Raw genomic sequence first — 13,390 nt, forward strand, 5'->3', positions numbered from 1 at the left:
CCCAAGTGCTGAAATCACAGGTGTGCATCACCATGCCCGGCTTAGGCTTATTTACTTTTAAAAAAGATTTACTAAATCTCAAAGAATTAGACTTACAAGTTTTAGAGTTACACATTTACTCAAGTTTTAAGGAAAGAAAAGGTATATTGGTCAGCTTTTGTCCCTGGGACAAAATACTCAACACCTACAATTTAAGAGAGGAGAGGTTTATTATTTTGGTTCATGGTTTCAGAAGTTTAAATCATGGTCAGTGGGGTCCAACGCAGAAACCTCATGGCAAATGGGCCTGTCAGAGGAAAGCTGCATACTTGATGGCAGCCTGGATGCAGAGAACTAGAGAAGAGTCAGATAGAAAGGGGCTAGAGACCAGATATAGTCCCCCAGGTCATGCTGCCATGACCCACCCAGACACACCCAGAAGTGTACCTTACTAATCTTCTAGGCATCTCCCAAGCTAATCAGATTGACAATGAAAACTATCAAAAGTGAGAAAATTTCCCTTCCAAGAGGGAAAATTTAATTTTTGAATTTATCCTTATGTAACCAGCTTCTTCCTGCTCTGGGTCCTTGTTCTAAGGCAACAAAGATTGGGGTAGGGAATGATGGAAGGCATATTTATTAGGGAAAATTTAAACACCCCCCCCCCAAGTCAGGGAGAGGTTCCAAAAGGTGGACACCTCAAATGTTTAAGTCCAGGGGCTTTTATACAGTTTCTGGTACAAGTGACTGTGACAGAACACAGAGATGCTGCTAGTTGCTGCCAGGCCTTTGAGGTCCAGAAAGCAGGCTGACTTGTCTGCATTTCAGTTCTTCAAGGCTTTTTCCAGTTTACTTAGGGACCTGTTCTTTGTCCTTTGCCTTCCAATGAGGCTCTGATAGTTTATTCAAGTTAATTATTTGGACCCTTTGCATTTCAACACACTTAAACCCTGACTTTTAGTTCACTCAGGTTAACTATTCAGAACATGTGCCTTATCTGCCTAATTTCCTTCTTTCTCCTGGCCTCACTTACTTTTAGGGAAGACTATAAAATTTAACACAATTTTCATCAAAATTTCTATATAAATGTTGGATGAAGAGTTCAGTTTTGTTTTACTTGACAACACAATTTAACATCCTCTAAATAACCTTGGAGAATATCCAGGAACTGTTTTGGAAATAAAAATTGTTATAAAAGTATTTAAAAAGTTTGGTGCTTGGCTTCAAAAAAGCATAGAAATAGACCAAAGATAAGAATTTGTTAAAGTCATCATTTCAAACAGTGGACATAAAAATAAATAATAAACAATGGACATAGTGTGGACTTTGTACTTTTAGTTCCATCTAATTTGGTGTTTATGGTATCGAGCATCCAACCTAGATACTTACACATGCTAAACCTGTACTTTACTACTGAGCTACACCCTCCTCCCCCTCAATGTGGCATGGAGGTCTCTCTCCTGAGAGTGGCTGCATTGTACCCTCCAGCCCGGCCCCAACTTGTTTGCCTTTCTATATCCTGGTGTATAGCCCAATGTTTTAAGGGTCTGAAAACATGACTAAGTTTCTCTCACACGGAAAATGTGTACTGGAACATTTCCTTAAGGCTCTTGTTTAACCTGCGTCCAGTTTACTCCTACTAAGACAACCACCCTAGGAGAGTCCTGATTGGGAGAAGTAGACTTAGGCGTCAGTGTGTCAGTCAGTTGAGACACAGAGGAGGCCCCACAATAAGGCACAATGAAGTAACAGATGCAATCTCTATTACTTACGGTTTTAGCCACTTTCCCGTGATGGGAACAAATATCTGTATCTGATGCCCACAACATAAAGCAGTAGTTTATTTTAGCTCACAGCTGTTTTGAGGGTTTAGTCCATAGTCAGCTGGCTCCAAGGTAGAAACAGGATGACAGAGAGGCCTGGTAGAGGAAAACCTTCTCAACACCTGGCAGCCAGGAAAGAGACAGAGGAGGAGCCAGGGACAAGAATATACTCTTCCAAGTCATACCCCCAAGGACTCACCTCCAACCAGTCCCCATCTCCAAACGGCATAATAACTGAACCTATCACTAGATGAATTCACTGATGAGTATCCAGTCACCATGATCCAGTCACCCTTCAAACATATGAGACATTTGGGAGACATTTTAGATCTAAATTGTAACACATGTCTCAGAGAGAAGAGGGCAGCACACTTCAAAGGGTCAAAGATAAGAAGAGAGCCATCAGGGACATGCACACTTAGCCAGAGGGCAGGGAGCCAGAGAGAATGAGAGACCACAAGGTCAAATCCTTTGCCTTACCTAAGGAAGTTTCCCTCCCAGGGAAGTGGCCTTGTTAGAAACACTGATATCTAAACCAGGCTGGTGTGGTGGTGTATGAGGCAGGAGAATTGCCACGAGTTTGAGGCCAACCGAGGCTGCATAGTGAGTTTAAGGCCAGCTGAATTACAGAAGGAGACTCTGTCTCAAAAAACAAAAAACAAAACAAAACATTGATAATCTAGGCAAACTGCAAATGTTGGTTATGGTTTAGCTTGTTTCCCTTATAGAACTACCAGCTTCTTTCATTGCCAAAACCCCTAATCTTCATTTTCTGCCCCTCTACGCAGCCCTGGGAATCAATCCCAGGGTCTTGAGCATGCTAGGCAAGTGATGCAGAAGGAACCAAATGAACCCTGCAAGGGAAATGGACTTCATTTTAATAGCTCATAAAAATCATCAAACAAGCAGGCAAACAGCAGTATGCCCCTATGGAGGATCCATAGGCCCAGTTTTCAATAATAACAACAACAAACGACAAGATACAAAGAAAGAGGAAAGTGTGACCACAGATAAGAAAAAACTGAGGCAACAGAGACCTCCTTTGAGGTCCTAGATGTTATATATTTCCCCCAAACCAAAAGAAAACTATAAGGAAATAAAGGAAGGCTTCCTTCATTTTTTAAAAATGCTATATTTATTATATTTAAAAAATACTTCCAGGAATCCCTTACTAAACTATTTTGAATGGAGCACATGCAGGTTAATCTTGTCAACTTGACAGGATGAAAAGGCTCCTGGAGAGATGATTGGATCAGGGGGAGCTTTATTCGTCAGTGGACTAACTCACTGATGTTCATAGCTAAGTATGCCTTAGGATGTGGGGCCTGGATGGAGGAGGTGGGTCATTGAGGGTGTTCCCTTGGAGGATATATCTCTTCCCCTATATTCTGCTTCCTAGCCACCATGACTTGAGCAACTTTGCTCTACAACCCCCTTCTGCGTCGTTTCTCTAGAATCAACCAACCATGGCTGGAACCCTAGGACACTATGCGCCAAATAAACCTCTATTGGTTGTCAGGTATTTTGTCCTAGCAACAGAAAGCTGACTAATACCAAGCAATACTATAGATATTCGTAAGGCGTTTCTCGGTTGTAAAACATACTGTTAATTTAGGTGTTCTTATTCCAGATGAACTCAAGAATGCTTTTGTAACGTACACAATTCACTAACAACGAGAAAAATATATTTAAAAGTTGAGATTTTAAATGAAATTGTGTCAAAGAATAATCTTTCTATGAAAGGCTCTATTTATTCAACCAACTTTAACATGGAGGAACATCTGAAATTTATGTTCTTTTGGGTCATGTCTATTTACTACCACGTCCCTGTATCTAGTGATTTTTGTCCTCACATCTGTTTTTTCCTGATAGACTCACAGAGGGCGTCAGATGAAGAGTATGACCGGATTTGTCGGTTTAAAAGGTGTTTAAACTTGGCCGGCAGCTTCCTCACCCGACAGCTCGGTATCTAAACAGCACAGATAGCCGCCCGTACAAACCGCCAGCAGCTATAACCTTCAGAACCTTGCGGCGCAAATCCCCAGAGTGGGGAGCGGGGCCTCACGGGAAAGGAAGTTTTGCGGCCGGTGGCCAACCCTGCGCGGGTTCTGCGCATGCCTCATGCAGCCGGCCACCCCCGTTTTCCCTTGTTTTCAACAGGACCCTGATGGGAGGCGGTGCTGGGTCACCCAGCTGCGGCTCTTCCGGGCTCTACTACACGACCCGTGGTCGACGGGTGAGTGCCAAAGAGCTAGGCGAGGGGCCAGTGCTCAGAAGTGTGGAGGAGCCTACGGGCCCCAGGACGGCAGCATCTTTGTCTGGATGTGAGGCTGGGACAGGACCCGTCCAGTCCCAACGCCGAGCTGACTGCGCTCTTATCTCTGGGCGGGTCTGTGGGGCCTCAGGAAGAACAAGTGAGCGCATGCGCCAGTGTGCCTTAGCGAGGAGGTGGTGGGTGCGGCAGGGGACCGTAAGAGCGTGCGTCCACGATCCGGCGCTCTGTACCTTGGGAGGGGCGGTGCTGGTGGGAGACACCTGAGCTACAGGCTTCCGGGGTGTGGCCTCGAGGCGGGTGGTCAGGCCGGTCTAGACTTTTGTGACTGTTTCCCAACCTGATTGCTCTAGCGCTCAGCAAGGAGCTTCCAAGAATTATCTATTTTTATTTGGTGGAAGAAAAAATTATGTTTGAAGGCCAGTGACCTTTTCAGGATCTCAGTTTGTTAGTGGTGGAGACTTAATTTCTGACCCCTTGATTCTCAAACCAGTACAACTTTTTCACGTGCATCAAAGGACGTTTCTTATGAAACATACTTTTTAGAAACAACACAATGTAAAGGTACTAAAACTTTTTTCTTGATGGAGTACTTTTTGTGGCCTTTTGTGTATTCACTAACCAACAGAAGTAATAGTGAGAAAATCGATCGTTAGCCCTGAATATTTTTTTATTTTTTTATTTTATTTTATTTTTTTTTCTGATACCGGGGATCGAACTCTGGATCTTGCGCTTGCAAGGCAGGCTAAATCCCTGGCCCCTCAGTATTTTTTTTAAACAACAATTTTAGTGAAGTAATGTTCTTCACTACTTGTTCCATCATTAGAAAGTATTGTTAACTTGTATGACCAGTATTTTTGTTATAGATATGTATTTGTAAGCATCATTTAAACTATTAAAAGCCTTAGGACATATTCACATTTACCCAGTGAAAAATGTTGTACTCAAGAGCTACATGATTATAATAGAGCCATATCAAGTGATTTTTCACCATTCCCTCTTATCATCCCGAAGTGTCAAAAGGACAGGGACATTCTCCTACAGAGAGCATTTTATGTGTGTGTGGGGGGGTGTCTGCTAGGCAGGACAGATCATTCATCACCCTATCTTTCTTCTAACCCATTTGTAGCTTAAGAATTGTCTACGTCTTTCAAAGAATAGCACAAAATGAGCAAGGTAAGTTATTTACTCATTCCCCATGTTATTCTTTAATGGACTCTGTGAGATTTGTAAGAGTCAGTATGTTGTTAGAAATTAGATATACATAAAAATCAAACTTCACAAAAATATGAAGTAATCGATCTGTGGGAGTATCAAGTTGGCATGTTGCCATACACTGATCAAATGGTTTTAGAGTCACTCATGAGCTGCAAATATGTCTCAAATATTTCTGTCCACTTTTGGAGAAAGGAATAACACTGTGTGTTCCATACAGAGGACTGATTCCTTTGAAGACAAAAGACTTCCTGGAAAATACCTTTTTGTTCATAACATAGGGACACATCTGTAATAATCTTCCAGTGGTAGCCCCAGATGAATGTGAGTGTTACCTTAAACCAGTAATGGTGAACCTATGGCATGCATCCCTGCAGTGGTCACATCACCCACCTCACTCTAGCGTTGCCCCAGCAGCTGAGCATCGGATTTTCAGGTTTAATTGCAGTGTTGGAGCTTTGTGATGAACAAGTGGGTTTGGGGTTGCTGTTTGGGCGCTCAGTCTCTAAAAAGTTCGCCATCACTGCCTTAAACTATTCTTCAGTAATACTGAAAGAGTTAGAGACATGGTTCAAGTAGTGTCAGTTTTTGGATCATCTTGTTTGATCCTAGCGTATAATCTGCACCATTGAGAGGAAGCAATAGCCTGCATACCTGTATCAAAAACTCTCCATAACTATTTCATTTTAGCTAGGCAGTGTATACAGGTTGTGCAGAAGACAGTTCACAGTTCATTTGTCTGGTAAATATTTTTTAGCTTCTCAGTCACAGTCACTTTCTCATTGCACAGACATAGTACCTGACACCCACAGCTTAAAGAAGGAAGGGCTTGTTTTGGCTCATAATTTGTCGAAGTTTCAGTCCATAGTCTGTGTGCTCCAAAGCAGGGCAGTATTGGGGAGGGGCATGGCAGAGGAGAAACAACCTCATGGCATGGAGGTGGGAAGCAGAGAGTGATATCAAGGGAGGAGCGAGAGAGCACCCTTCTGTTACAGTTGATTGGGCCAGTAATAGTCCAGGTTCTTCTGTATGACAAGGAAAGAATTGCTAAGCACACACCCAGTAGTAGGTAGCAAACAGCTGTGTTTATTGAAGATCATGGGAAGTTGTGCTCAGGGCCAGTCTGTGCCAACAAAGGTATAACCCAGACCAAAAAAGGTGCTGGGGTGACAGAAATGGACTGCATATGGGTCAGAAGCACCCAGAAGAATCCACAGCAAAGAAAAGGGCTGATAGAGTTAAGCTTTCTGAATTTAAAGTCCAGACACACCTCTGTTGTAGGTGTCTCCCACTGAATCTCTAGATATCCCACTGAACCCCTAGATATCTAGGGTGCTGAGCCATCTTAGGGACTTCTTTGGTGTTTTTTTTTTTTAGACAGGGTCTTGCTATGTAGTTCAGGCTGACCTTGAACTCACTATGTGGCCAAGGCTGGCCTCAAACTCGCTGCAATTCTCCTGCCTCAGCCTCCTGAGTGCAGGGATCACAGGCGTGAGCCACCATGCCCAGCGATTAATTACTCTCTTAATAGATTGTAATGAGTCAAATTTGTCAATGTTTTACTTAGAATATTTACATTAAAGTTAAATGTGAACTGTTCTTGAACAATGCTTTGTTTGCTATTAAGTTTGTGATAGTTAACAGACACTTTTTTATGTTGTAGAATATTTAAATTACATGAATTGTCATTTTACTTAATAGCGGCCATACTTTAATTCTGAAAACATCTAGGCATGGTAATTTTTCCATGGTACATCTTCAAGCTCTTAAATTTTTTTTTTTTTAATCCCAGGGCCTCATACATGCTAGGATGTGCTTTACCATTGAGCTACATTCTCAGCCCTAAGAGGCACTTTCTAGTCCCGCAGTAAAGATGAGATATCACAGTTTCAAACTTCATTCCTTTCAGAAGCCATCAGTTGCACTGTTCTATAGCCCTGCTGGCTATGGATTTACCAGGAGTTCGTTGCTGTGGTCATCACATATTTGTTTAATATTTCACATGTGCTGTTTCCCTCCTGTTTGGAGTCAGTTTTTTTCCTGAGGCATATCATTCATATGGTGAAACATGTAAAGCTCATTCATCATAGTGATGTACTCTTCTTTTGGGTTAAGCACATGTGTCCAGCCTAGCAGCCATCAGCCAGGTCAAGATATGAATGTTCCCACCACCCCTCAAGGTTCCTTCATGACCTATCCAATCCAGTCCCCTAACATGGGTTCTGTCATTATTGGTTGATATTGCCTACTTCCGAACTCAAGTGCATTGAATCATTGTGAGCAGTCTTACAGCAGGTGTCTTTCTTTCAGTATATATGAGGGTTCTTGTATTACTATGTAGCACCAGAAAGTTCTTTTTTCTGGTGCTACATAGTATTCTGCTGCGTGAAGACATTAGAACTTATTTATCCATTCTCCTATTGATGGGCACTTTATTATATTTTTATTATCTTATGTAGATTTTTAGTTTACTATTTTGTATTTTTTTTTTTTTTGGTACAGGGTCCTTGTGCTTGCAGAGCAGGGGCCAGAACCACTGAGCTAAATCCCCAGCCTTATTTTGTATTTTTTAGTGTTCATTCCAGATATTATAATGTACATTAACATTTTTGTCTATTTTAAATTAGTAATTTATCACTTCACAAACAATGTAAGAGTCTGAGAACAATTTGACGCCAGTCATTCTCATCTAGTCCTCATTGCTCGTGCTGTGACACACTGTACTATACTTATAGGAGATATGGTAGAGTCCAAAAAGTTTTCTTTAGTTTTCTACATTCCTTTTTTTGGGGTACTGGGGATCGAACTCTGGTCCTTGCACCTGGTGGAACCCCTGAGCTAAATCCCTGGCCCTCTACATTCCTTTTGATCTCCCATCCAGTATCAGTTTCTTTGAGCTAAAAGAGCTGCAGCTTTTCTTGTTGTCTGTGTTTATTGTGGAACATTTTTCAGCCTTCATCTGGAAGATACTTTCATTTTAGAATATTTTTTACAGAATTTAGATTTTTCTGTGGCTTTTTATTTAGCATTATAAAATGTACCATTTTGGTTTTCAAATTTACAGATTGCTTGCTGGAGTTTTGCTGGAGTGTCTTCTGACTTCCATATTTCTATTGAAATGTTTGCTTTATGTTTTGCTGTTGAGATAGCATACCTTTTTTGTTCACATTAATTCTTTTGATGCAAAGAATAAATGAGATATTTCTTTGTATAAATTTCTTTTCATGCTAGGAATAAGTTCTTTGTCATATGTATTATCTCAGTATGTGAATTGCATTTTTATTCTCTATGCTTTGATAGATTGCTAACTTTAATGTAGTATAGTTAATTTATGTTTTAAGAGATCTTTGTCATGAGGTAAAATTTTATTGCTTTAACTTTGCAAGTTTAGATCTATAAACTTGTCAAGGTGAATGCCTGCTGATCCTTATCATAGAAATAAATATGAATTATAATTGCACTAGCACCATTTATCAAGTGATTGTTCATTCCTTGTCATGAATCAAGTGGCAACACATGCGTGTCTCTGTTTTGGGCTCTGTTCCATTGCTACTTTTTTTTTTGGTACCGGGGATCGAACTCAGGACCTTGCACTTGCGAGGCAGGCAGCATAATCACTGAGCTAAATCTCTGGCCCTCCATTGCTACTTTTGAAAATTCTTGTGCCTGTGTTGAACATTGATTTTTGGCACGTTGATTATAATACTTGATATATGACAGTATTTCTTCTGGCTTAGATTTTCTTCAAGATTGCCTCGTCTATTTGAAATCCTTTGGATTTCCACATGTTTTATCATTAGCTTGTCTAATGGCCATCAGGGTATCTGCTGGTAATTTGAGATTGCTGTGAATCTGTACAACAGCATGGGTAGAACTGATATATTTCTCATATTGTGCCTTCCCATTTTGGAATATGTTAAATCTCTCTAAATAAATGTTTTATTTTTCATGCTATTATTAATTATACCTCTCAAAATTTAATTTTCTGTTTTGCTGATAGAAATACCTAAGATTTGTTATACCGAACTAGTAACCACATCCTACAATATGCTTTTATTTGGATTTTCTGTGTACATAATTATATTACTGCTCTAAGAACTTTAGAAAAATGTTGACTAGAATTAGGCATAGAAAGTATCCTTATGTTAGTCCTAGTTTTTAAGTTAAGTACTTTCCATATTTTAGTGTAAATGTGGTGTTTGATGTAACCATTTATAGGAATCCTTTATCACATTGAGGAAATTCCTTTCCTTTCCAGTTTGTCAAGCATTTTTAAAATCATACTTTTCTATGTTTTCATATGATCATATGATATCTGTTGCTTTTAAGAACTATTCTTATTTTAATTTCTACATTTCAGAAAATTCCTTATGATCTTCGTATTGTGTTCTCTCTCTAAGCGAGGCATAAGATGATTTTTCTCTTAGATTTTATTTGTATTTTCTCTCCTGAGTCCTCTGAAAGCCTCCAATTACCTCTTTGTTTTTGTTTTTTGTGGTTTTTTTGGTACTGGGGATCGAACTCGGGACCTTGCGAGGCAGGCGCCAGAACAACTGAGCTAAATCCCTGGCCCATTCCAATTAACTTTTGATGAATCAACTCTTGCAAATTGTTAATGTCTCTCAAATACTTGTTTTCATTCTAATGCTCCAGTATTATGCTTCAGATCTAGCTCATATAAGCCCTGTCTTGCTAAAATATCACTCCAGTCTAGTGTCTCTGGGCTTGTTCACATGTGTTGCCTGAGGAACATTTCTTTTCTGCCCTGTAAGTTGATGACCACTCCTTTTTGTCAGTGCTGTGTTTGCATCCCAGTTTCTGCTACAGTACTTTGCCTCAGTGATGGTGTTTTTTCCTTTAGTTGTCTCTGACCTTTCTCAAGAGAATAGGTTCTATAAATAAAAACCTGGTCACATTATTTCGGTAGGTGCTCACATCTCTTCTCTGCCCTCCTTTTTTTACACAGCAGTGATCCCTAAAATAGAGCTATGCATTTGAGAGGATGTCCAAACAACCCAATTACCTATCATCTGTGTACTTTACAGATTTCACCATCATAGTAGTTTCAAAATCCTTCCATTTTCTACACATCCTAATTATTGTCTCTTAGTTGAATGGTTAGATCCTGGAATATATATTGCAATGAAATAAAATGTTAGGCTGTGTTTCTGCACTTTAAAATCCAAATGAGAAGTTGAAATGCATAATAAATGTGAATTTTCTTTTTTTGTTTGTTTGTTTTGTTTTTTTTTGGTACCAGGGATCGAACTCGGGTCCTTGCGCTTGCCAGGCAAGCAGCGGAACCACTGAACTAAATCCCTGGCCCGTAATGCATAATAAATGTATTGGCAGTTTATTTATGTAATTTGTAAGTATTAATGTTTGTTTAAACCCAGTCCATAATGAGTTTCCTGAGTGCTTCCCTGGCCTCTTTTCTCATAGCAGTGCTAGGCCATATCCTCCTGTCTTCCTGTGCTTCTTGCTATGTTGCTGGTTACTTGAGTGTGTGAGAGGGTCCCTGCCTTTGCTTGTGCCATGGTTCTATCCTTGATGGAACACAGTACAGTATTATCATCAGCCAACTTCCTCATTGAAGTTCAAAGTAGAACTAATTTTGCTCTTTATTTGTATCATTTGTCTATATTGTGTGTAGTTTCATTTTAGCATGTGCAACATACTACTATATATTTCTTTTTGACAGCACATATTCCTGAAATGAAAGATTTTTATTGATCTATTTATAACAACTGTAATAGTTGTACACACACTATGGGGACTGCTAATTTTTTTTTTGCATGAATTAATACCTTAATGCAATAGCAGAGTATTCCAGTTAGTTCCCTTTCCCGCTGAAGTATGTGCCAAAAAGTTCTGTAAACAATTTTCAAAACCGTAAATAATCACAATATGGATTAGTGTTATACAGTATATCTTTTTCCATGTCACCTAATGCTATACATTTCTGATTGAACAGAAATCCCAGGGATCAGTATCATTTACAGATGTGACTGTAGGCTTCACCCAGGAGGAGTGGCAGCACCTAGACACAAGCCAGAAGTCCCTGTATAGAGATGTGATGCTGGAGAACTACAACCACCTGGTCTCCGTGGGTAAGTGGTTTGTGTTATGTGATTCTAGTAGCATTTGTTTATCCCTTTCATTGTGAAGCATGTGGGCATTGTGCAATGTAGTTATTTGAGATTCTGTGTCAGAAATCATAGAGTGTCAATTGGTTACTTTTGTGCACCAGAAGACATTTTTGTTCCCCTCTCTAGTGAGGTGTTCCAGTGGCATTGTGGATCCCCTCCATCAGAAGTCATAACAGCCCAAGTCCTTAATCGTGTTCCTTTAACAGGGTATTGTGTGACAAAGCCAGAATTGATCTTCAGGCTGGAGCAAGGAGAAGAGCCATGGATATTGGAGGAAGAATTCTCAAGGCAGAGCTTCTCAGGTGAGTTCATCTGTACTGCACATATGAACATCAGCACAGTCATTATTTACCTGAAGTTAATTCAAGGGCTGGCTACCCTGAAATGTTTTTCAAGAGTATCTCATTGGAGGACCTAACCCTTACTGATTTCTAAACCCAACCTTCTAATGCCACTGTCAAATACTTTTAGATTTATTTAAAGTATTTTTCATTTTTACACCTGCCAGTAGTCCAATTTTTGCTCGTTTTTCTTGGCTGCTCCACATTCCTCAGAGCCATCTCAGTTTCCCACTTTACCTCCATTGTTCTCTCTGCTTTTTGTTGTCAGACATTCTTTCATACACTCATTTCTTGACTCAAATAATATTTGAGTTCTTGCTATGTGCCAGGCATTTTTTAAGAGCTGAGAATATAGTGGTAAGAAAACCCCTAAATACATTTATAGAATGTCTTAGTTACTTTTTTCTTGTTGCTGAGACAAAATACCTGACACACAAAGTTAAAGGAGGAAAGGTTTATTTTGCATCACAATTTTGTAGACACAATTTATTTTGTGGCACAATTTGTAGAGGTTTCAGTCCATAGTTGGCTGGCTCCAAGGGAGGGTGGCATGGCATAGGAGCATCACAGAGGAGAAACAACTCATGGTGTAGCAGGCAGAGGCAGCTATTGACAAACAATAAGCAATAGCCCTCTGTCTATTCTTTATAGTCTGTCCAGGTTACCCACCTTTAGGGTGAAGAGGACTCACACCAAGGTAGGCCTTCACATTATCCACACCCAGAACTGTGTCAGACCAATCAGTGGATTGATTTAGTAATCATACACTCTTTTTTTTTTTTTTGGACTGGAGATTGAGCTGGGGACCTTGCTCTTGGGAGGCAGGCGCCAGAAACACTGAGCTAAATCCCTGGCCCTCATACAGTTTTAATCCCAGCATTACACACTTAATCCCAGCATCACACACCTCTGAAAAGCTCCACGTGTGACTGCATGAGGCTTTAGGGGAACGTCTAGATATAAGCCACAGCATAGTAGTAGTGCTGAAAACATAAAGATATTTGTGGTATATTAAAAGTTCTGCATGATAAAGACTATCAAAGTAAAGCAAATTTAGATGAGTGTGCTACTTTGAGAGTAGTCAGGGGAGACCTTAATGAAATCAACATTGGAGTAGAAGCTTGAATGAAATGATTGTGTGATCCATGAAGATTTTGCCTCTGTTCAACAAGGTTAACAGCAGTTGCTAAGCTGTGGGCAGGAATGTGGTTGGTGTATTTGAGGAATAACAGAAGCAGTCACAGTGGCTGACGGGGGTAGTTTAGGGAAGAGGAGCACCTGATGATGTCAGAAAGTTATAGTCCAAAAGACAAGCGCACCATAAGCATTGTTAAATAACTTGAGTTTATTTGTGCTTTATGTAATTTCAGTATCATTTGTTTATCCCTTTAATTATGAAGCATAAGGGCACTCTGCATTATAGTGTTTATGTTGGAGAATTTTTAGCACATCAGTGCATGATATGTATTTAAGTTCTCTTTTGATTCTGTAAGGAAAATATTGGGAGGACATAAGGCCATGAGAGTTAATTAGGGGACAACTGTATTTCTCCGTGGAAATGACTATGGTGACCTAGACTGAATTGAAGGCATAGAAGTAACAAGTTTTATT

The 13,390-nt window shown here is 40.0% G+C and overlaps 1 protein-coding gene across 12 annotated transcripts in view; it reads left to right on the forward strand.

The window, feature by feature from the left end:
- Positions 1–3,876: 3,876 nt before the first annotated feature.
- Positions 3,877–13,390, forward strand: part of LOC101713368 (zinc finger protein 33B) — a 40,727-nt gene continuing 31,213 nt past the window's right edge. For 8 of the 12 annotated variants that reach the window (XR_015451136.1, XR_001182891.3, XR_015451137.1 and 5 more), the window contains exons 1-4: positions 3,878–4,038; positions 5,204–5,250; positions 11,264–11,399; positions 11,645–11,740. Coding sequence is in view for 9 of the 12 variants with exons in the window: in XM_013069004.3 (XP_012924458.1) it covers positions 5,242–5,250; positions 11,264–11,399; positions 11,645–11,740 (241 nt within the window). In the remaining 3 variants the exon portion in view is untranslated. Of the gene's footprint in view, positions 4,217–5,203; positions 5,251–11,263; positions 11,400–11,644; positions 11,741–13,390 lie in introns of all 12 variants that reach the window. The other 4 variants (XM_087210756.1, XM_004874080.4, XM_087210757.1 and 1 more) reach the window with 2 other exon arrangements.

Source organism: Heterocephalus glaber, unplaced genomic scaffold, assembly GCF_053883595.1.
Source record: "Heterocephalus glaber isolate CG9 unplaced genomic scaffold, H.glaber_assembly_v1.0 deba00001195, whole genome shotgun sequence".
Lineage (NCBI taxonomy): Eukaryota > Metazoa > Chordata > Mammalia > Rodentia > Bathyergidae > Heterocephalus > Heterocephalus glaber.